The following is a 26,422-nucleotide window of genomic DNA, read 5'->3' as shown; positions in this document are numbered from 1 at the left end:
TTTTGTGTATCGAACGGGAAATGGTACACGTTGGAAATGTCTGACAAAGTCAACCCTATCCAAACCCTAACTGATGACATTGGAGTTGAGAGCAGTGCTGCTATTAAAATGGGAAATACAGAAACACGTAAGCTCACTTTCTCCCTTGTATTATCTTTTAATTTTATATTCTTACTACTCGATATTTCTATCTGTAACTACGTGTTGTGACCTTACTACTTAGTGACTAAGTTACCGGCCTCGGTGGCGTCGTGGCAGGCCATCGGTCTACAGGCTGGTAGGTACTGGGTTCGGATCCCAGTCGAGGCATGGGATTTTTAATCGAGATACCGACTCCAAACTCTGAGTGAGTGCTCCGCAAGGCTCAATGGGTAGGTGTAAACCACTTGCACCGACCAGTGATCCATAACTGGTTTAACAAAGGCCATGGTTTGTGCTATCCTGCCTGTGGGAAGCGCAAATAAAAGATCCCTTGCTGCCTGTCGTAAAAAGAGTAGCCTATGTGGCGACAGCGGGTTTCCTCTAAAAACAGTGTCAGAATGACCATATGTTTGACGTCCAATAGACGATGATAAGATAAAAAATCAATGTGCTCTAGCGGCGTCGTTAAATAAAACAAAACTTTACTTTACTTTAGTGACTAAGTTAGTCCGTCCCACGGAGAACGCCTTTTTCGTACTATGGAAGTTACTACAAGTTATTTATTTCTGAGCCGATTGATTTTTAAATTTGACACAAAAATAGTATTGTTTTGTTATTTCCAAAACACTTTTACTTTTCTTCTAAAGTCAAGCCAAACTGAATTTATTTACAAAAAACATTTTTATAGAATGATGGGACGAGCTAGACTTGGCGTGTCTAACTACTATTTTACGTTGCATTTCTGATCGAACTCGGTAATGTTTTTCCACCGTAAATAATTTACTGATTGGATATGTAGCTATTGACTAATAGTTTACTAGTAGTAGTACAAGATCTGTCCTTGAAGTTGATGAAAAATCATAAAAATAAGAGGTGATCCGTCTATTGTCAGCCGATCGAAAACCGTCCCATTAACAAGGAAACGCTACTGCGTATCGTCGTATTCGTGCAATGCATATGAGGCCTCATAAAATTGCAAGAACAATGATTTTGTTTGTGCGTCGCTCGCGTAAATATAGTTTTAGTAACCCATTTTTCATTCACACATTGAATTTGACATCATTTACATGTTCTTGATGGGTTATGTAAAAACGAAATGCATGGGTTACCAGAATTTGTTCTTGCTTATTGGGCCGTTCAAATATTATGTAACACTATTTTTGTTAAAATTAGACCCCCTCCCTCCCCCCTGTAATGCTCCATAATGCTAGACCATTCACCCCCCCATCCCCAATTTTTTAAAAAATATTATGTAATGTTTGGAAACACCCCCTTCCATTCACAAACAAGTCATGCGATAGGTGTAAAGTAATGTACTTCAACTCTATTTATAATCCTTATTATAAGTGTGTATACATCTAGCTATAACTTGCTATTGCTAGCTATTGTTGCCATGACAGCGTTTATGAAAAAAAAAGTAATGATAAAAAACAGTGCATTAGGTAACACTTAAATACACCCACCCACCCCCTGTAACACCACATAACGTTTGGACCTACACCCACCCACCCCTCATGAGCTACGTAATATTTGAATAACCCAAAAATGTATTATGCAAATGTTCAGTTCTCAGAGGCCTGCATATAACAATGTAGTCTACATCTGATGCATTTAAATACAATCTTTGTACTAATTTTAATATTCCCAAAATATATATTTGATTATGTCCAGAGGTTCTAATAAATAGAGGTTATTACCAGAGTGTTTTTCAGTATCGTCAATATCATATATTAGGAATAAAAATTGTATTATGCGAGCCTCTGGCGAGCATAATACATTATTTTTTATTCCTAATATATGATATTGACAATACCGAAATACACGAGGGTAATAATCTCTTTATTATATAAGCTCAAGCTTAATACAACGTGTTTTTGTAAACTGTACACGCAACTTTAATTCCATTCCGCCATTACTAGATATTCAAATGATGTAAGAACATGTGGCGCGGTGTATTTTTGAATGGAAATGACATCAAACTTGAATGACGTCATTTTGGATGTCCTTACATCAAAATAAAGTTATGCCTCACGTTTTTTGTTTTCTGAACACTGGACAGCTTTCAGTGTCAAATTGCCATTGAAATGTTTTTATTTGATGACTATGAATGCATACGTAAATCATGGAGTGTCACCCATGTACATTTGCTTAAATGTCAATAAACCTAGTGCCAAGACCTCAACTAATTTTTAAGCCAATGCTCCACAACTGGTGTAACAAAGGCCGTGGTATGTACTATCCTGTCTGTGGGATGGTGCATATAAAAGATCCCTTGCTGCTAATGTAAAAGAGTAGCCCATGAAGTGGGGACAGTGGGTTTCCTATCTCAATATCTGTGTGGTCCTTAACCATATGTCTGACGCCATATACCCGTAAATAAAATGTGTTGAGTGCGTCATTAAATAAAACATTTCCTTCCTTCGACTAATTTACATCTAATTTGCAAAGTTATCAAATTCTTAAAGTATGTGATCTGAAAAATATCACATACTTTGATTGCACTGAAAATGTAAGATATTATATGATAAATTAATTTAACAGTGTTGTATACTGCATTATTCAGTGGACTGAAAACTGCATATCTTCAGTAGTTCTCCCAATCCCATCAGACATGAAAGAATTGATAAATCCCTGGATATATATTGTCAACATCCCTAACTGCTTTAGACTTTAAATTCTAGTAAAAGTAGTATGTTTAGTTTCATGTGTAATTTGCACAACAAAATAAGATTTTTTGTCATCTGTTGGTCGTTCATTTGTAAGACATTTTATTTCACAATTCAGAATAATTTTCAGCAACAATAAAATTTAAGAAAGTAAGTAACTTAAAGGTAGACTAAACTCCAACAAGAGCCTTATGTGTTGGAAAGATGCATACCCGGACCACCAACACATACTGACACTTTAACAAATGAAAAACTGTATGGGGGCAGCCATTTTGTTTAGTTTTTGTGACGCACACTTGGGGCGAAGTGACGTCAGCTCAGGTCCAACTTCTCTATTATGCACAGTGTAAACAAACACTCTAATTTACGACAAGGCACTTCGCTTTCATCAACCCGACTTGTAAAACAACATAAATAACTTGATAGTATAATAAACTATTTAACTAAATATATTTCAATTTGCATCAATATAACGAAATGGAGTTATACTATTTTTTTCTTTTAAAAAATCCAAAGAAAAAATGCATATTATTAAGCCTATTGGTAGGATACGTTCGAACAAAAACGACCACGATACCAAAGTGATAATTTTCTTTTCTTTGGGACTACGTAATTGGTCAGTTTTGTGATTTTAGATGGGTTTTACAGAATTACTTACAGTAATAAAGCAGGACGGCTGGTAAATTCCATTATGATTTGAGGTTATCACACAGTGCCCTGTGATCTTAATAAAAGAGGCACATCTTTTTAGTGTGTCTAGACACAGTGTCTAGGGACCGTCTAAATATACACCTGCCAATCAAGAACCACAGGTACAGGCCACGGAAAGAAAAGACCAATTAACCAAGAAAACAATCCAACTATTATTTCAGTACGTGGGTTAATTTATATACAAAATATAATAGTTATTTCAACACTGATAATGGTGGTTTATTTTGTATTGAAAAATAAACCACATATACACATTGCTGTGTTACTGGAATGGATATTATTACAGAACATTGCGATGCATCCGCAAAAATCAGGTATGTTTTGTTTTTTCAGTTCGAAGACTAATTCCTGACGTGACACGTTAGGTATTATGTAACCACCAGCTCGCCAGAGGCATATTCACTGGGATGTTGCAAAATGGCTGCGCCTGTTACATATAATAGCCGTCACATTTAACCGTTTTATTAATTAACTATATGATTATACTTGTTGATATTAAGCAGTAATGTGCATTATGTATCTTTGAATATGCATACCAGTCCAAAAGCCTTGCTTTGACATTCCTTTAATAAAAACTTTATAATTAAAATGTAACCTAAAAATAATTAATTTTACCAAGTCCTTTATCGGGTCCAGATTAACTCATAGAAAGTGTGTTAAAATGGAGTATTATATTGCCTCACACAAGGCCAAATCATTTAATTTGTATGATTTTCATCCCCCATGTTATAGAACTCTTTCCAATTACTACATTTGATTTGTAAAAGGTATGCTGCATTTTTGTGCCCCTACTGTAGTGAATAGTAAACAAAATCAATTCGGAATAATTGTAAATAATTTTGAGTGTATACATTGTTTTAATTAAGAATCTCTTTATTGGAAGATTAATACTGTATGAAACTATTCACTGGTATTGCTTGACTGTATGACATCAAGTGTTATAGAGATCATGAGGGAAAAAAGAGGTGAACTGACTGCTCTTGACAAACTGTAATTTTTCTTAAATTAAAGTATATTGTTCACTTTGCCATGTTCTGTGTTCATTCAGGAAAATTCTGAATTATTCACTTCGTTCTAATCATAATATTTTGATATGAAAATACTACTTCCGATAATAAAATTTAAACAAAACAATTGTGTTTCATTACAAGTGTGATATTATTAAATAGTTGGTAATATGTCATTATGTTAACATGAAAGTAATAATGAGCATTTTCTGGCATTACATGAATGAATTTGGCTGATAACTACACAATGCTTGACTGGTTACAGCAAACGGTGCAACATACATCGATGTACAGTCTGGTGCCAAAGTAAAAACACAGACCGACATATAGTGTCACGGTGCCAAGTGAGCGATGACACTAAACAAGTCAGGAAATGTTTTATTTAACGACACACTCGACACATTTTATTTATGGTTATATGGTGTCGGACATATGGTTAAGGACCACACAGATATTGAGGGAGGAAACCCGCTTCATGGGCTACTCTTTTTGATTAGCAGCAAGGGATCTTTTATATGCACCATCCCATAGACAGGATAGCACATACCATGACCGTTGATATACCAGTCGTGGTGCACTGGCTGGAGCGAGAAATAGCCCACTGACAGGGATCAATCCCAAACTGACCGCACATCAAGTTAGCGCTTTACCAGTGGGCTACGCCACGCCCCCTAAACAAGTCATGGTCTTGGCGTCTGTTGTGTGATTTCATTTTTGAAATATGATTATAGGTCCAAAATATTATGGCAACTTTAACTTCAGACTACTAATAACTCGGCAACGTAGCCAAATTTCGGCTAAGAAAACGTTCATTTGGCCAGCTAGAATAGGCGTGTCGTATTTATGTTTTTGTCATTAGTCGAATGCAGGTAGGGATGTCAGTGGTACTTTACTTGTTTCTATGATGTGGTCAACCATCCCACGCAGAAAGCAAGGGTGCGTAACCATCTCCAAAATGGGTCATTTGAAATTTGTTTTACTTGTTTGCCAAGCACAAATTGAATAGAAACAATTAGTAGCCCAAGTACTCTGCCATTTGAGAGCTATAGTCCATCCCAACCTCCTACAAAAATGTTTTTTGTAAATAATTTCAGTTTGTGTTGACGTATGAAGAAAAGTAAAAACGTTTTGGAAATAATAAAAAAACCCAGTTATTTTTCTGTGCAATTTAGAAAACATTCGGCTCAGAAATAAATAACTTGTAGTAAATTTGATAGTATGAAGAAAGGCGTTCCCTGTGGGATGGACTATAGACGTACATTTGGATGATTAAAATCGCACTCTGCCTTCAGAGATAATTCTATATGAAAACACAGGATTTTTGTCTACAGGATTTCTGTGGGTCATCAAGGCTCTAAATAACACCTGCAACAAGCAGTCCAGTTTTAGGTCTATTGAGATCCGTTCTCATCCACCATCATGAGTCGTGTATAAACCTTTTACATTTTGAACTTCTTCTTTGAAAATACTTAAGTAATTCAAACCACATTTTGACCCTCCAAGGGTCTGACGACGGGACCAAAAAGGGGAAAATTCAGCCAATTTATCTAATTTGTTAATGTCATTAATGTTGGGGTGAAGTTTACTAGAGTTGTATAGAGAAATGCATTTAAACTAAAGTGTTCACAACTACTAGACCATTTTCAACTTTTAGGCATCCTTGACCTATATGGAGAAACAGAATCATGACTTTGGTAATTTTGACCCCAAGCCCCCTTCGAAAAAGGGTGTCATTTCAACCGTTTACTCAGGTGACTATTTAGACCCATGGGCCACTTGTTTATACTTGTTTATTAAGAAAATTACTACAGCACAAAATAATTTTGTCCCCGACAATTTTACCATTTATATGTTTCCAACTCTGGATTGTAAGTAAATCTGCCCCAAGTTCAGCCAACAAACATTTTGCTTGCATTTGTTATCTATTTGGTTGGTGAATTCAGCCTTGAAAGGAATTTTAGTTTTTTTGTTTGTTTTGGCCAAATTGCTGTAACAGTGACACGCGAATGACACGTGTACAATTAGGAACAATGGGGTTGTAAAGGGATAAAAATGTGTCATGTACAGCATAGTCAGTGTGCCAGTTCAATCTTTATCTTTTAATTATATTACATGTACATCAAAGTGTTAGAATATATTTTATTAAAATAGAATTTAAATAGTTTTCTGTAATAATGGCATAATTTCTATTAGGAAATCTGTCACCAAGACCAAATGCCCAGGCCTTTCAAACCCAAGTAAATTGGTATGGTTTGTTTTTTTGGATTAGGCCACTCAGCACTAGAAAAGTGTATATTTTGTCTATAATAAATGACAGAAAATATGTCCGGCACCAAAATATTACATTTTTTAATCAATCTCTACTTCTGCTAACTAGCTGTAAAATGTTACTAACAGATGCAATGTTAATTTTATATGGCTGATTAAAAAATGTAAAAACAATTACTGAATATGTAACAATTACCATATGCTACTGCCACAGTGGTGCTGTTGTAGTGTACGTCTGATACCATGCATAAAGTATGTTTATTCTTTCCAATTTTAAAGCAAATTATTGACATTTTATACACTGCCAGTGTGATATTAGCACACATTTTTATAACTAGAGCCAATTATGACCATCAGTGTTAAGTCTTTATCCGTATAATTGGATTAATAGGAATTTATCAAAGTGTGCAGTAGGCAGCTTCCCACCAAAAGTATTAATTATATGTTTTAAAATGTAAAAATTATACATGCAACTAACTGTTAATCACCATAGAGAAATAAGAAACCCAGCAATTGCATTTACTGGCAGCTTTATACAAACTGGAAAATTTGTAGAGGATCACAACCAACATGTTAAGTGTAACGTCACATTTGGAAAAACAAATTTTACATTCAGTGGCAGAACTTTACTATTTTGATATTCTTGAGTTAATTATGCAGAGGTTATATGGGGAATCAATAAATATAAATGCAGAACTATTAAAATCTGGCACTTGCACCTTGCAAGTCCCAAGTCATGAGGACCTGTCACAGTCACCCCCATCTTACATGCCTTTAACTTTAGAATAATGGAAATGTTTGTAGTGCTGTTATTCCATAGTCATACATGTAGGTAGTGGCAACTTTTTTGTTTGCCACTCATCAGTTGTACATGTACACTGGTCACAAGGTAACCGCCCTGCCCACCTTGAATTTTTGAATGGGGTTCATTTTTGTAATGAACTAGTGAAATTTATGGCTAATATTTAAAGTTTCTTTCAAAACAAAAAAATGCTTTAAAGAAAACACATGGCCAAGAGGGGTTTCATCTCCACACCCTGAACCCACCTCTTGTGATGCACTTGGTAATTGTTAAACAAAAATAATAAATCCTAACTCTTGGTGTGTTTTTGTTTTTAATGTTATCTTGTTTGTTAAATATATAATAATGACTGTTTTTCAAAACTTGTAAAGTTGTATTTCACACAAATACGTCTGATACCAAAACAGTATATGTCCGACATCAAGCATATTGGTCTCTATTTTTTTTTAGTGTGTGATAAAAACAATGTTTTTACATCTGATATACAAATAAACAATCTACCCTATAGGAATAGAACACAATATTTCAAATATGCCCTCACACATCACAGAGATTAAGACATGACTATACATGGGTGAAAAATTGCAGTTTGTGTGCATACGTCCGACACCATGCATATTTTTCACTCTACACCTAAAGTGACATAAGGATGGAATAAAGTTTATATATGAACCTAGTTGGTTCTTACATTGTATAACGTAAAAAGTTGTGGATATTTTTATACATTTATATAATGCTTGGCTGAAGTGTCTGAAATGTATGTCCAACACCACATAATTGCCCAATTACCAAATGTTTGACAAACAATAGCTGATGATTAATAAATCATTGTGCCCTAGTGGTGCTGTTAAACAAAACACATTTAAAAAAACCTAATGGCTATATTTGTCAAGAGCTGACGTACCAATCAAGTAAAGTGAAGCCATATATGAACATTTTCTTTCTTACTTTTTATACTTAGTAGTTTATGCCTTTCAAATATATATACTTATGTTCCTATTATATGGGTCAAGCATCGGTTCTGTGGCGATGCATGTAATTTCGCCACAGTGGGTGAAAACCTGAATACATAACAGAAGAACTGCTATCGTATGAAAACAAAAGAAACAAATTCATAATTCTCATCTTTTGTTCATTTGCTTTCACAAAATAATATTTGGTCACCAGTAATCTGTGACGCCTCCATGACATTGACATACCTACCAATGTTATTTTAACTATCAGCAATATAAACAAACCACTTTTAGTTATTGCCACTATTTTTCTTTACACTGGCACCTTAAAGGAAAAAGAAAGAAATGTTTTATTTAATGACGCACTCAACACATTTTATTTACGGTTATATGGCGTCAGACATATGGTTAAGGACCAAAAAGATTTTGAGAGGAAACCCGCTGTCGCCATTACATGGGCTACTCTTCCGATTGGTAGCAAGGGATCTTTTATTTGCGCTTCCCACAGGCAGGATAGCACAAACCATGGCCTTTGTTGAACCAGTTATGGATCACTGGTCGGTGCAAGTGGTTTACACCTACCCATTGAGCCTTGCGGAGCACTCACTCAGGGTTTGGAGTCGGTATCTCGATTAAAAATCCCATGCCTCGACTGGGATCCGAACCCAGTACCTACCAGCCTGTAGACCGATGGCCTGCCACGACGCCACCAAGGCCGGTAGCACCTTAAAGGAATGCTAAAGCAAGGCTTTTGGACTGGTGTGCATATTCAACGATACATAATGCACATTATTGCTTAATACCAACAAGTATAATCGTATAGTTAATTAATAAAACGGTTAAAGGTGACGGCTGTTATATATAATGGGCGCAGCCATTTTGTACCATTCCAGTGAATACGCCTTCTGGCGAGCTGGTGGTTACGTAATATCAGGAATTAGTCTTCGAACTGAAGAAACAAAACATACCTGATTTTTGCGGATGCATCGCAATGTTCTGTAATAATATTCATCCCAGTAACACAGCAACGTGTATATGTGGTTTATTTTTCAATACAAAATAAACCACCATTGTCAAAGTGTTGAAATAAATGTATTATATTTTGTATATAAATTAACCCACGTACTGAAATAATAGTCGGAGTGTTTTCTTGCTTAATTGGTCTTTTCTTTCCGTGGCCTGTACCTGTGGTTCTTGATTGGTAGGTGTATATTTAGACGGTCCCTAGACACACTAAAAAGATGTGCCTCTTTTATGAAGATCACAGGGTATTGTGTGATAACCTCAAATCGTAATGGACTTTACCAGCTTTATTACTGTAAGTAATTCTGTAAAACCCTTGATTAAGTAAACTTTCCCATCTAAAATCACAAAACTGACCAATTACGTAGTCCCAGAGAAAAGAAAATTATCACTTGGGTATCGTGAGTGGTCGTTTTTGCTTGAACGTATCCTACCAATAGGCCTAATAATATGCATTTTTTCTTTAGATTTAAAAAAAACAAAAAAACTGTAACTCCATTTCGTTATATTGATGCAAATTGAAATATATTTAGTTAAATAGTTTTTTATACTATCAAGTCATTATGCTGTTTTACAAGTCAGGTTGATGAAAGCGAAGCGCCTTGTCGTAAATTAGAGCATTTGTTTACACTGTGCATAATAGAGAAGTTGGACCTGAGCTGACGTCACTTCGCCCCAAACTATACCACCGGACCTCACAAAAACTAAACAAAATGGCTGCCCCCAGTTAGCAGGAATAATCACGGTTTTTTATTAATTCTAAAATTACGCGTTTTTCATTTGTTAAAGTGTCAGCATGTCTTGATGGTCCGGGTATGCATCTTTCCAACACATAAGGCTCTTGTTGGAGTTTAGTCTACCTTTAAGAGTGCTACTCTAATAGTAATGTAAGGGTAATGCAGAACAGCAGCCAGTCGACTCCACTAAATGTATATGATGAAATAGTGCAAATGTAGCAAAGTACCTACATAAATTTAAAACATTGGTCCCAAGTTTTTTGTCAGTTTGTTATTGTTATTGTTATTTTTGTCTTAACGTGTAATACAATATTTGCTAATAAAATGTGTGTTGTTTTTATTAGTTTTGTTATTATTGTTGATGATGTTGTTTTTGTTTCTGTGTGTGTGTGTGTGTGTGTGTGTGTGTGTGGAGGTTCTTGTTTAAAGTTCCCATTCACATTTAAGTTAATTATATACTCATTTACAATTGACAAAAGATGCATTTGTTTAATGCTCATAATTACTGTACTACATACATGTAGGTATAGCAACTTTATTTTACACTGGTGAATATATACTGAACAAAATAAGAAACTTCCGCTAACTTTGCTTGAACATAACTTGATGATAACAAACCGGGTGAATAATTGTTATATATGCGTTTAAAGAGTGTTCCATGATGCATCGTTTGGTGCAAAAATCATGGCCATAGGTTAACAGAAACTGGGAGAAATTTTGACCAAGTGTGGTAGGGGTTAAAAAAACAACAACACCCACTTAATAACGGATATGAACACCTCTTGAATTGTCCACTGCAGTGCATCACAGGCGCATAGAATTGACTAAAGTGTTGATTTCTGCCTGTGGAATATTGTTCCATTCCTGAATGAGCGCTTGACGAAGTTCGTTGACGTTAGCGGTTGGGTTGGGACGACGCCTCAATCGTCTGTCCAGACTATCCCAGACATGCTCGATGGGGTTGAGATCAGGACTTTTAGCGGGCCAATCATCAATGAAATCAATGTTATTTGTCCTAAGAAAATGTACAGTGTCTCTAGCTGTATGAAAGGTGGCATTATCATGCTGAAAAATCAAGATGTTGGCGTTGTTATGGAACAGAGGAATGACGTGATGAGCGTGAATGTCATCGCGGTAACGTTGAGCATTTAAATTGCCATCAATGACGACTAGTGGTGAACGATAACCATGGGCAATGGCTGCCCAGACCATGACAGAACCCCCACCCCCGAAACGATCTCGCTCAAGAACACAGCAGTCAGCATAGCGTTCATTTCTGGATTCATCCGAAAAAAGAACGGTTTTCCAGCGTCGCCGTATTCAACGAGTGTGTACACGTGCCCAATTAAGACGATGACGTTGCGTTAAAACGCATCCGACGTAAGGACGTCGTACATGTAAACCGTTCTCCCGCAGACGATTACGAACAGTTTGCCCACTGATTCGGTTATTACGAAGCCCAGGTGTGTTAGCAGCAGTAGCAGTGGCAGTTTGGAATCGATTGCGCAAATGCGTGTTCATGATATAGCGGTCTTGACCACGCGTTGTAACACGCGGACGTCCACGATGTGGCAAGTCGTTGGTGCTTCCTGTCGTTCGAAATCTTACGCGAAGATTTCGTATCGCTCGACTAGAACTCCCAACATGACTTGCAACGTCTTCTGTCGACATGCCAGCATCAAGCATGCCAATCGCCCATTCGCGTAAATTATTGGGTATTCTTGGCATACTAAAAATGCTACAGTGTAAAAAACTTTATTTATTTTTACAAATGTTGAAGCGTTTTCGTTCACTTGACAACAATGTCGGTAAGACAAGTAAAACAAATTGACCGAATACTACACGGGACATGTCGAACCATGCATGCACATGCAAATTGAGTTTCACGTTGTCAACGATTAACAGTGCAAAAATAATTGATACAATTCATGAATCCTGATAATACAGCTCACGGCTAATACTACCTATATAATTTCATTACACAATGAATTCTTTAACACAACAAATACTATATGTACAAATCGGAAGTTTCTTTTTTTGTTCAGTATATTTATTATATGTTTTATTAGACAAACCATAAAGTAGTCTTATTTGCCTGACCAATAATAAAGAAAAGTCTGGTACTAAAGTGGTTTGATTTAATAAATTATACTTTTACTGTTCAATTCATAACATTCCAATAAATAATATAATCCTGTATTGTTAGGTATCTCTTTGGTTGTTATTTTGTAAATATATGTTAAACAATGCATTTTTTCGTGCTTTAAATAATTTTCTTAAAAAATGGCATTTTCATGCACTAAATTTTTGTTTGGAAAAGGACGTTTGCACGCATTTTTTCCTGATTAGGTTTGTTGCCCTGCTAGTATCTTATTTATAAGTGCACAAAAAGTTTCAATCACATTGTTTCACAGGTGTTGATTCTTTACAAATAATCTACACTTAGAACAATAGTATGACATCACGATAGTGAAATAAATATATTAAACACCAGTCTAGAGAGGATTATTTTCTCTTTCAAATTTGGGCAAATTCCATTTCCCATTTTGACTAAGTCTGTTATTAATGACAAGCAATAATTGATTTTTTTTGCTCCAAATATTGTAAAATGCTCTCATGGATACTCCCAAAGTTTTACGAATGTAAATGTTGTTGATTTTTATGAACGATCACATGATTCAGTTATGTTTACTGATGACTAAAGAATTGGAAACCCCCTCCCAACCCCCAAAGCCCCCCCCCCCCCCCCCCCCCAAACCCCCAAACAACAACAAAACAAATCCAGCACGATGGTAGTTGTTTGCAGGATTTATATACTAAGTACCCGAAACCATGCCGGCATACAAACATTTTAAAAATCTTTTTGTTACTTATTAAATAATAGTAAATACATGTCAAAACACAATTTAAATGTTTATACCTGTTTTAGTATGAAATAAAAGTTGTAATTCTTATGCTAAAAAGGAATAATACCTCAAAATAAAATTATAAAATCAAGAATTCCATTTCAGTTACTTAATTCAGTGATTTCGTCCATTTTCCTGTGATTGCAGAAAATCATCGCCCTTAGCAAACTTGTACCAAAGTGTTGGATCAAATAATTATTTATGATGAACTATACGATCCTATCAAATAATTTGTTACAATTATAGATGCAAATATCAAGTACATTAAATCAGAAACAAAACCTTGGTTATTTTGCATTATATAATTTTCAAGTGACTTATATATTTTAAAATTTAGCTGAACTGGTTTGACCTGTCTATAACAACCATGTTTTCCTGGTCCCATAAGTTAGGGCTAACTCTGGCACTTGCCAAATTCACCTATTAATGGGAAAATAATTACATGTAATAACTGATATTTTGTAAAAAACCCCAAAAAATCTGGATTTATGTAATTTTTTAAGTTTAATAGATAATTTGGTGAACTGTTTTGCTTACCTTAAGCTAGCCCTGCTGTTATATGCAGGTTTGTCTGTCTGTAATATAGAATTTCATGTTCTCAAAGATTTAAACTCAAACATATAGATCCAAGGGGACGGTGCTGGGAGAGCTCACCAGCCTAAAATTCAAAGTGTCTCAAAAAGCCAGTGTTTCACAGATGAATACCATGCATTTATTAATTTTTAGTGGGGAACATGTAATATCTTGCTCAGCTTGATATTTCTGTGAAAAATTACTAGATATAGTGAAACCCCTCAAGAGTGGACCCTCTTCAAACCAGAATTATCTCCAAACTGGACATTTTCTTTCCATGGTTTTGTGATGTACACATCTTTTAACACTAAAGTTTATCTCTCTAAGCTGGAAACCCCTCCAAACTGAACGTGACAAATATTTCAGTACCAAACTCTTTATTTAGTGGAAAATGTACTTCTGGAAACTGGACGATCAGACCGTCATCAGTCATTATGGTGCCACTAATTATTTTCGGTTTATTGTCACTTTGCCGTCTTCGACCGGATTACCTGACTGCCAATTAACATAGCTAGTGCAATATACAAATGTTCAGGTTAGCCATTAGATGTATAATCACTATTACATATGACTGGGTACAATTGGCAAATAACAGTTACCCGGTAAGCAATTAAAAATCAAGTGGCAGCTTTGATATCCATCACAAACTTTATGAATTGTATGAATTTGATTTTGTTTTAAAACCGTTTATTTAGCTAAATAGAGAGTAGGCAAACATAATGTTGGCTTTGCAGTGTTGAAAAGATGTCAGTAGCGTTTCATTATCTTAACAATTTTCAACATGGAACGTCCAGCTAAACGTTGCATTATTGAAGTATCACTGATGATAACTTAAAATCATTAAAAGTTTTAGCAAACATTAAAATATGTTAAGTCAAGAGTTCTTTATTAAATTATTCTCTGTTAGATAAATCTTCAATAGATATACATGTATAAAGCCGAATATGAATAGGTCACCAGCTGACTCAAATGGCAATGAAGGCTTTTGTGTCAGTGAAAACCCCTGAGAACCAGACACTTCTGAACACTGGACAATTTATTTGGTCCAATCGATGTCCGGGTTAGAGGGGTTTCACTGTAATATATGTTAGTCAGTGTTTCTGCCAGAAATTTGTTTTTGTTTATGGCACTGTAAAATTGAATATTTACAATGTGTGTGCTGAATGCAACTACAGTTCTCAAAAAGAAAATTGGTTAGGTTTAGTGTTAAGGTTAAGAAAGTCATACAGTAATGATAAGAGTCATTAATTTTGTCAAAAGGTCAACTTAAAAAAATAAATACCTGCCAAACAATTTGGGTATGGTGCCATAGTCATTTTAACCTCTGGCAGAAACCCTGTTCGTGTATATAATTATACATTTTACATATGTTAGTGTACATGTACATACATATTTTTGCATACTGAAGGTGCCCTTTTTAAACATTGCACCCCTTCTAGAAATATCCTGCATCTACACATGAAACATTCAAGAATTTGAAATGATATAATCCATACGCCTGTAAAATGCTGTCCTGTAGAAATAGAGATTTCCTGTTGTACTGTATAGAGATTTCTGAGTGAATTTAAAACTGAAAGGAACATATATGCTCCAAGAGATACATTTTTAGGTGCTAAGAAATTAAAACTTACTGAAATCGATGTAAACAACTATAGTACATGTTCGAGTTACATTAGAAATGTTCGTTTAATTCTGTATGATAATTAGTCATATATGAAATACAGATTTGCAGTCCTTTTATAAAATATATGCTGCATTTCAAAATTTAACAACTGTATTAAAATTTAGAATAACCATTGTGATGATTTTGGTCTTGATCAAATGCATGCCTGTGAAAATTGTGGGATCAGTAGCTTGCATGTTGCTAGCATAAGTATAGTTTTGCGTAACCCATTTTCCATTCACACATTAAATTTATGACATCATTTATGCAAATTTGCAATTCTCAGAGGCCTACAAATCAATTTTAATAAAAGTTTTGGGGGGTTTTTTCACCTAAAAACTTACCTTTCAGAGCATGTGTTCCTTGCGATTTCAAATCTGCTCGGAAATCTCTGTACAGTGCCTCTGGAAATATCTATATTTTAATAGAATCACTAATTAATTTCAATATATATGTATTTCAGCTGAAAAACACAAGCAAGTCTACAAATATGCAAGTCTTGTGGTTCTGACTGTACAAAATGCATTACTTATTTTGGTTATGCGATATGTACGCACTCGACCAGGCGATATGTTTCTGTCCACATCAGCAGTTGTCATGACGGAGGTCTTTAAAGTTGGTTGTTCTCTCATGTTGATATTGCTCCAAGAAGGTGGCGTGATGGCAATGCTGCATCAGATATATTATAACATCATAAAGCAACCATTGGATTGTCTGAAGGTGTGCATACCATCGATAATCTACACTGTGCAGAATAATCTCCTCTATGTCGCTGTGTCCAACCTGGATGCTGCCACTTTTCAGGTGAGTTCTTCTTCTTTTTTTAAATATATGTACAGATGTACATTTGTACTTTATATGGTCCAATATTTAGGTTTTAACATTAAGTTGAAAACAAAATAGTAAATACAGAGAGTGTACTCCATTTCGTAAAATTGCATTTGCCAAGATTTTATTAAAACTAAAATACCTATAGTAAATTTGTGTGTAAGTGGTGGCAGCTAGTAGGACAGTTCCCTGTGTAAGTGGTGGCAGTAGGACAATGCTCTGTGTAAGTGGTGGCAGTAGGACAATTCTCTGTGTAAGTGGCCACAGTAGGACAATTCTCTGTGTAAGTGCTGGCAGAAGGACAATTCTCTGTGTAAGTGGCCACAGTAGGACAATTTGTTTTGTAAGTAGTGGCAGTAGGACAGTTTAGGATACCTAAATACTGATAACCAGATATAAATGTATGTAAAAACACTTTGTTAAAACTAAAACAACATATTTCTGAACATCAATCAAAAGGATACATTACAAAATTACCAGTTTGATTTCAGTTATATTTGACCAATGGAAAAATGGTATCAGTTGTATTATATTGCTGTAATAATTTTACGGTATCATGCAGATCTATATTACCATTTAATTCAAGTAAGTTAATAATGTTTGCTGTGTTGTAACAGCTGGAGTACAAATGTACATGTACATGTATATATTGCATTATTGGATTTGCCAATTATTACAGGCCGGTATACAAGTTATATACACCTATTGTATGCAACACAATTTGGTTTTCTTTAAGTAATTTACTTAGTCTAGCTTCTGGTGAATGTTGACAGTTTCATTTTAGTTTGGGTGTTTAAATTAGCTGTGTAATAAAATTAATATGGAGAATACCCTCTATTAACTAAAACTCATTTTTTGATCCCAAGCTACTCATGTTGTTTTGAGATTCAGATATATACACCCATCAAAGGAGCATGGACATGTTTGGTGCCTCGGATGGTACATGCAGCATTTAACCTTTGGAGGTCATACCTTGAAAACCCTTTCACATATAAAAAAATATATTTTTAAAAATTGGCCACAAACTTTTTTTTCTTCTTCTTTAAAAATAAATAAATTGCAAAATGACACTTTATAGCTAAACAACATTTGCAATAAACAGAAATACAGTTAATGCTGGAAAAAGTGGCTCAGTCACTTAAGTTTTGTTTAAAATTTTACTGAGATCAAAGCGAACTAATGTAAATGAATTTACATGTAAATAAGTGTTTTTAGGGTTTTTTATGAACTTAAATATATATAGACAGCATTTGTGTCTAAAAATATAAAACCACCAACATGAAAAGCATTGCATTTTAAAAACTTTAGTTAAAGAATAACAAAATCATCTATCCATTTTTCAGTTTGAAACCCAACCAATGTATTTTCTGTGCTGTGGTGTTTTTCACTCTTGAGAATTCTACAAATTAAAATTTATTAACAATTTTCTTGATTATTTGATTGATTAAATCAATATAACGTGTTTTTTCACTAATGAAAATTAAAACGTTCAATCATATGTGATGAATCTCAATTTCTCTACAGCAGAACACTGAAAATGGATCATTGGATGATTGTATATTAAAAAAAATCAACTTAGCTCATGACACATCCACATAATGTTACTATTAGTATTACAATTAGTAATACAAAGCTCCCCAACTTTCACATTTTCGGTTTGAACTGAGGTAATAAAAAAAAAGAGAAAAGAAAGTTTAACGTTTATATCAGATTCTCAAGAACTGTAAATCCTATGTCAGTGAAACTTGGTTTTTAGTTGCACATATGCATGTCCATCACAGTACACCAAACATTTTTGTGGTAGGCAAGACATTAATTCCGCTGATTTCTTGTGTTTATTTTTATACTTTATAACACACACTGTAGGGTCTCCACGAGTACTCGGACACAGGCTGAGTGAAGCAAGACGAGTCTGTTCACAGGGCTCGAGTACCCGTACAAGGAAGAGCACTCTCATTTAATTAAAAAAAAATTATGTCATTCTGCCATATGTGCTTGCCGCTGGTTACATTAATATAGGGTTATGAGTCATGGAGGGAAAACAAAAGTTGAATGTGTGGAATGCAATACAATTATTTGACACAGATGTTCAGCAATGGAATTAAATTTTATAACATGCATGCATGTAAGTAAAACTCAAATAAATCAACTTCCAGTTACCTAAAATATTCTGTATTATTATTTTGAACCATCTAGTTACTCATCTTTCAATCACTGTAAGCATGCATAATCTTATTTGAATGGCATTAGCTGTTATTGACAAGATCAGCAATATAGGATGCTACCACTTTAGCAGAAAGCAAAAGTACAAATAATACTTGCTATCAGTTATTAAGGAAACAGCACTATACATTGTTTAAATATAATACAATAGATTTAAATACTGTGTATTTTTTTATGTACTACTACTACTACTACTAAGCTACTGCTACTACTACTTCTACTTCTACTACTACTATTTCTACTACTTCTACTTCTACTACTACTACTAGATCTTTAACTTCATTTTGTTTGTTGATTTTGTTTTCAAATCTCTTGCTGTCTTTCAGGTTACCTATCAACTGAAGATCTTGACTACAGCCATCTTTTCTGTTATCCTCTTGCATAAGCATTTGAGTCGACTTCAGTGGACATCTTTGGTTATACTGATCATGGGGGTTTCTATTATACAGCTGACACATGAAAATACAGAAAAATCACACGGTGTCGCAACAGAACAAAGACCATTTGTTGGGTTTGTTGCAGTTATTATATCTTGTATAATGTCTGGATTTGCTGGTGTATATTTTGAAAAAATATTAAAAGGTACCCCACAGTCAGTTTGGATTCGAAATGTTCAACTTGGAACTTTTGGATCAGTTGTAGGTTTTATCACAATGGGAATAAAAGATAGGGCGCAGGTTGCACAGCATGGTATGTTTTCTGGTTATGATGGAGTTGTGTGGTTTGTCATTTGCCTGCAGTCATTTGGAGGTCTGATGGTGGCAGTTGTTGTCAAGTATGCAGATAATATTTTGAAAGGTTTTGCCACTTCAGCAGCTATAATTTTGTCTTGTATAGCATCGATTTACTTCTTTGCATTTACACCATCACTGATGTTCATCATTGGCACATCATTTGTAATCACTGCTGTATACATGTACAGCAAATTTGCCCCAACTGTGCCATATACAGTAAATAAAATATAAAATGTCAAATTTTAATCTTTTGGGGAATTACATTTGTGAGTATTTCATTTCATTGTTATATTAACACGGCATGCTCATTGATATGTTGGGTTTTTAACTTGGTTTTATGTAATTATGAGGGCTATGTTTTTATGTTATACCATTTATTGAAAATAATTATGTTACCCCACATTTTACTTACAACCTTATTCTCTGTAGGCACACACACACACACACAAACACACATCACACACAGTGGACAAAACAAACTTTTTTGGTCCCACATGTTGTGTCACCAGATTAATTAAGAATACATTCAGTAATGCTTTATTCTTATCAGTATTTTTAGCTGCACCAAAAAGTGATAGGTTGAATGAGTCACTATACACCAGATCATATACAGTGAAACCTCTCAAAACTGGACCCTCTGTAAAGCGGAATTCCCTCAAAACTGGACGTTGTTCATAGTCCCATTTTAAATATCTGTGCCTCTCTAAACTGGATACCTCTTAAAATCAAAGTTTTTACTTGATCCCAAGGGTGTCCGGTTTAGATGAGCTTCTAATCCGTCCCTCTTCAAGCCAGATTCAAGCTTTACCATTTCATATACTTTTAGTACTTTTGGCAAAAGCTGAACTTCTGTAAACAGAAATGAAAGTTCTTAGATGGTCATGTTTAATACATGAACTTTGTGAATCTTTGGCATGTTGATTATGTCAAGAAAGATATGCTATCTACCTACACACCTACCTACCTTTGTATATTTAGGTACACATACACATTGCAGATAAATACATGTGTGTAGTTTTGTGTTTACACTCACACAAACTTACACACACACACACGCACACACAGACACACACACCAAATACACATGCACACACATTATCATGGTTCAGCCCGATGGCTGCTACATTTGCCTATTATGATAAACACCTATAATATGAAAAGGGAAATAAAAATAATAAATATATACAGACTTATTTCCTCCTGGTTTTATCTCTTGAGATAAATGCATACATTTTGTTACACCTGTTTTTTAATAGAAATATATTGGTAAAAATAAATCTACAGTATCATGGACCCTTTTAAAATAACAGAATAAATGGCATTGCAAGTTTTTCTCTACACCCATTACAGTTGAAAATTAGTAAGTGAAACAAGCTTTATTAACTAAGAATGATTATGAATTTTACACAAGTAGTCTAGTATAGGCAACCATCAAGTTTAGAAAATGTTTATCTTTCCAACACACACAAGAAAGTGATATAGTGAAAAGATGAATGAATTACAATCAGTGAAAGTGGTGTGATAGTAATTTTGAGTAGTGGCAGATGTACAGTATTCAATCATGAAAACCTAACAATGGCCGGTAATAACTTATTTTAACTCCCTGCTGGTCATCGTGGTTTTTAAGTTACATTTCAACCCTGCTACTTAAAAATAGTTTTTAAGATCCTGAAGTAATGTTAGAAAATGAAGATGAACATGACTATTAAATATTAAACTTGAGTACAGAGTTCCTTTTTCATACATGTATATGCGATTCCACGCACAGGCATTCAGCACACTCAAAAGAAAATCAATCTACAAATGTATGAGTGATTTTTTCAGATGTGATTTTTTAATGCAAAGTATTTACTTTGGACATAAGAGTACACTTTGACGATGCCAAATTTTCTATAGTAATCCACTTGCGTAAACACAGATATAGAATGCATATAATAAATTGTGCATGGAACTGAGTTAATGGAAAGCAGGCCTAATATATTTCCTCTGATGGCTCGGAGTTATTTGCTATTTTTGAATGTATGTTATAATCACATTGCATACAAAGTGATGCACCATAAAGCAGTTACTATTTCAAGTGTATGAATAATATTGTTAGTTTTTTTGCATCTGCTTCAGGTATGCTGTTTTTTTCTAATGTCACAAGAACCACGTAAAGTTGGAAACATGCATATTGCTACCTAGACATTTGTATACATGCAGGCTGCACATTCAGCAGGATTCTGTATGTTTGTGAAGCCTAAGTTTATTGAATCCTAAGTTTGTAGTGTAAGTTTATCGAATCCTAAGTTTGTAGTGTAAGTTTATTGAATCCTAAGTTTGTAGCATAAGTTTATAGAATCCTAAGTTTGTAGTGTAAGTTTATAGAATCCTAAGTTTGTAGCATAAGTTTATAGAATCCTAAGTTTATAGAATCCTAAGTTTGTAGCATAAGTTTATAGAATCCTAAGTTTGTAGTGTAAGTTTATAGAATCCTAAGTTTGTAGCATAAGTTTATAGAATCCCAAAATATCTACATATATATTACATAATTTTTACGATTCCGGCAGATTTTTACTAAAAACAGTAGCCTAATTGACTGCCTTGTATTTATATTGTAATCAATAAGAATGCAGGAGGAAAGTTTGTTTTGTTTAACAACACCACTAAAGCACATTGATTTATTAATATTCGGCTATTGGATGTCAAACATTTGGTAATTCTGACATAGTCATCAGAGGAAACCACCTACATTTTTCCTAATGCAGCAAGGATCTTTTATATGCACTTTACCACCGAGGTGATTCGATCCTGCGACGCCAGCACTCGACTGACTGAGCTAAATCCCGCCATACACATATAAATGTCACCTTTTTTGTTAAAAACTGAATTGGCTCCAATGTACTATAACATAGTATTTATGTAACAATTAGCGAGCATGTTCATCAGATGAGCAATTGTAATATTTGGTTCAGGTTGCATTATATACTTTCAAACACTTCACCTTGTACATTGGTAAGATTTCATCACATGATGTAATCTGATTAACATACAATTGTAATATTTGGTTCAGGTTGCATTATATACTTTCAAACACCTCACCTCGTACATTGGTAAGATTTCATGACATGTAAATTGTGGCTTAAGAAAATATTTTCCTTACGCTACATACATGTATATGTGATTCAAACTGGAAATAGCAAATGCAAGAAAATGGATCAAAGACTGAAAAGATATGCAAGAATAAATATTGGTTCATGTGTATGGTACCCTGGTTAAATATTGATTAAAATTCAACATGCAATTTCCATTACCAACTCTTCATGTACTGTTCTCAACAATAGTAACTGAACACTTGAAGTAGTAACTGCCGTACGATGTATCACTTCATACACCGTGATTGTGGGTTCTGTACATAAGGTATTGGTACTCTCTTAGGCCAGTTTTTAACAGTTCACTTTTCAAGTGTTAACATTCCACAATTCACTTTCATAACACCAAGTTCATGTACACTGAGTTCATTTGTCATATCCATTTTGCCATGGATCTTGGATTCTTTCAATGACGAAAACTTGGCAGTGTTGCTGCTTTTGGAAAGGAATAAAAAAAATGAAAGTGTGAAATATGATCATATCATTTCGACCCAACTTGCAACCCAACAACAATCAAAGATCTTTTTAAAAGTACCCAAAATCCATGCTGCAAAAATACAGTATTTTTAAATTATCAACATAACCTGACAGATTTCGCATTCTCTAGGTTCATTTCACAATTGTATGGCAACATTGCCAAATAACAAAGATAAAATTATTTTTAAAAGCATACTTCCAAATCTGAAAGCAAAACTACCTGTCATTTCACCTGTTCGTGTCAGAAAAACTGAGCATGTTCAATCCTTTATTCATGTATTCATGTGTTACCCATGACATGAAGGTCTAAAGTGACATGCACTTTGTCATTATTCTGTTCACACATGAATAGTGAATGTGAATCATGTGAAAAGTGAACTTGTAGGGAAATTTAGGTTTAGAGAATGATTTACATTTACGATGCTTTAAAGATTTGTTTTGAAACATATTTATTGAACTTTTTTGCTACACTATGACGTTCACTGGTGGATCTCTCTTGATAATGATTTGTTTGGTGATGATCTCCTAAGAGTTTTGATTTCATAGTTCTGAAATTTGGTAAACAGTTAAGAGCTGAATTTACAAAGCCTGTTTTTCTTACACGCAGGTGTTTAAGCATTGTAAATATATGTAGTTACCCGCGTGTAAGTATAAAACTGGCTTTGTAAATTAGGCCCTAATTCTCTTACACAGTTTTCACAAACTAGCCGACTTGAGAGAGATTTTGAATAAATTGTATTCATTCAAATAAGACCGGCCTCGGTGGCATCGTGGCAGGCCATCGGTCTACAGGCTGGTAGGTACTGGGTTCGGATCCCAGTCGAGGCATGGGATTTTTAATCCAGATACCGACTCCAAACCCTGAGTGAGTGCTCCGCAAGGCTCAATGGGTAGGTGTAAACCACTTGCACCGACCAGTGATCCATAACTGGTTCAACAAAGGCCATGGTTTGTGCTATCCTGCCTGTGGGAAGCGCAAATAAAAGATCCCTTGCTGCCTGTCGTAAAAAAGAGTAGCCTATGTGGCGACAGCGGGTTTCCTCTAAAAACAGTGTCAGAATGACCATATGTTTGACGTCCAATAGCCGATGATAAGATTAAAAATCAATGTGCTCTAGTGGCGTCGTTAAATAAAACAAACTTTACTTTTCATTCAAATAAAATTGTTGTTGAAATTTAACATTGAAAATGTCAAAGTCTGCATGTCATTGGGCAGAAAAAGGGCAGTGTTCAGGAAGGGGATGCAGAAATGCAGCGTTTGAAAACCCGCCTACAGTATTACATGGATTATATACCTGGTAATCTTCCACAGAAATATTGCATCCCCACTGCTAAAAACCAATAAATGCATTGTATTAATTTGATAAACACTGAATTTTTTGTGGCACTTTGAAATTCTCCCTTTGATCTGCATATGCAAATATCGTCCCTATAAGTTCATACCTGTCAACTCTAACACATTTGGCTTGAGTCTCACACATCACGCTCTCACGCAACGTTACTATAATCTCACACTTTTTCTAAAAATAAAAATATTTTATAATCTTGGTTTATATTTTAGAGCTGAATGGAATTATATGCTGATTATGCAGGTCTCTGAATTCGTTACCTATTAATAATAATACAGCATACTCAACCTACCCTCGGTTCAATACCAACATTCACTAGCGGGTGCTACCAATGGCCGATTTGTATGGTTTTACATTAACCGTATTAATTAGTAAAACTTGCACTCACTCGATTTCCATTTTGGACTTAAACAAACAATAACAAAAAACTTCGCCCTGGACCCGACCAAGAGCCTGCAGTTCCTGGACCCTGACTTGTAATTTTCTCACGCCTAAGAATTGCCACAGGTTGACAGCTCTGTGAGTTTGGTTAAATGGTCTGAAACCTGGCACAGAGATTCTTGGAGGTTGTCACCACAAACTAATAATATTATACCCCACCATGTTTTTGATTATTGCATACAATTTCTAAAAATGTGTGGAAAGTAAAACTAAAAACTGTATTAACATCATGATGAAATGTTACTGTCTACAAATAAACATCAAAAACTTGTCATGTCCACAGACACTCAGTTTACATGGACAGCTTTAAATTGACTACTATCTGCTGGTACAATCACAACCGCCATATGTAATAATTAAATCAGTTACAATCAGTTTTATATACTGATAGTATGTTTCAAACTTGAAAGTGTTGTGATGAAGTTTGTCATCTATAAAAGGCAACATTTTGAAGTTTATTCTGCCAGTTAATAGACTAATTGTATTGTAGTAACAGGTCATCACAATGATAATACCTGTACGCACGAGTTTCAAAGTTTTCATTTCAGGTGTTTATGTTTTAAATTTTGCTTATTTGATCCCATATCAACCTTTAAAAAATAATTTGTACTGTGATAAAAAGTTATTTTCTGTTATATTGAATGTTTTATGAATTTTGTTTTAGAAGTAACTTGCATTTAACGAGACATGGCAGTCAGTAGTATTGTCAAGCTAGTTGCTTATTTTATTATCAGTAATATAAATATTGTGTATATTGGCATTACTGTAATAAATATTTGTTTTCTCATGTGTTGTTAAGTTATTATTCAGCTGATACACAGAATGGTACCAAAGTGAAGCACTACTGTTACTGGGTACATTTGAAAGGTCCACAGGTATAACCTGTGATGTCACATTTTTAGTAAGGTGATCTTTTTAAATTTTAATGTTTACAACTCTGCAATCTAGAAATATTTATGCCTAAGAAAGCATAATGTACCAACTACTTTTAATGGCCTACCATAATTCTACGTTTTTTATTTAGTGTATATATATATATAATAATATATATATATATATATATATATATATATATATATATATATATATATGTGTATTTTTAAAGCTAATTCTAAAATTATGTGTTTTTCTTTGTTAAAGTGTTGGGTATATGTTAGTGATCTGTGTATGCATCATAAAGGTCACTCCATGATTTTGTAAAGGAGTAGCTCCTTTTGTAAGGGCAAGTTTGAGTATGCTGAAGGCATAGCCGAGCTCACAAAGGGAAGGAAGGACAAGTTTTATTTAATGACGCACTCAACACATTTTATTTACGGTTATATGGTGTCGGACGTTGAGGACCACACACATATTGAGGGAGGAAACCCGCTGTCGCCACTTCATGGGCTACTCTTTTTGATTAGCAGCAAGGGATCTTTCATATGCACCATCCCACAGCACATACCACGGATTGTGATGTACCAGTCGTGGTGCACTGGCTGGAGCAAGAAATAGGGAGCGAGATCTGTAGGGAAGTTTCCATGCTCCTCGGAAATGTTTCAAATAAAGATCCTCCGAGACACTTTTTGGGGGCATGTATATTGTGGATGACTAATTTAGTTTTTAACGTCATTAAAAAAGGGCAGCACCCTGTCCACTCTGCCAACGTGACTTCTTTAAAAATAGAAGCACTTTAACCGGCATTTAGTATGAAATGTGCCATAACCAAGGAGAAGTTATTATCAGTTCGGTTTTTATTACGTACCCTCAAATTATTTTCTGGTACAAAGCCAAAGTGTCAATTGGCAGA

At 34.7% G+C, this 26,422-nt stretch overlaps 1 protein-coding gene across 1 annotated transcript; it reads left to right on the top strand.

Moving 5' to 3' along the window:
- LOC121368249 (UDP-galactose translocator-like) lies at positions 1-21,946 on the top strand. The gene is made up of 3 exons (XM_041492898.1): positions 1-127; positions 15,914-16,254; positions 18,828-21,946. Exons 1-3 carry the CDS (start codon positions 37-39, stop codon positions 19,464-19,466), a joined length of 1,071 nt encoding a protein of 356 aa, XP_041348832.1. The 5' UTR covers positions 1-36; the 3' UTR covers positions 19,467-21,946.
- The last annotated feature ends 4,476 nt before the right edge of the window (positions 21,947-26,422 follow it).

This window comes from Gigantopelta aegis, chromosome 3, assembly GCF_016097555.1.
Source record: "Gigantopelta aegis isolate Gae_Host chromosome 3, Gae_host_genome, whole genome shotgun sequence".
NCBI lineage: Eukaryota > Metazoa > Mollusca > Gastropoda > Neomphalida > Peltospiridae > Gigantopelta > Gigantopelta aegis.
The sequence above is the reverse complement of the archived record's forward strand: the minus strand, read 5'-3'. Positions and strand labels throughout refer to the sequence as shown.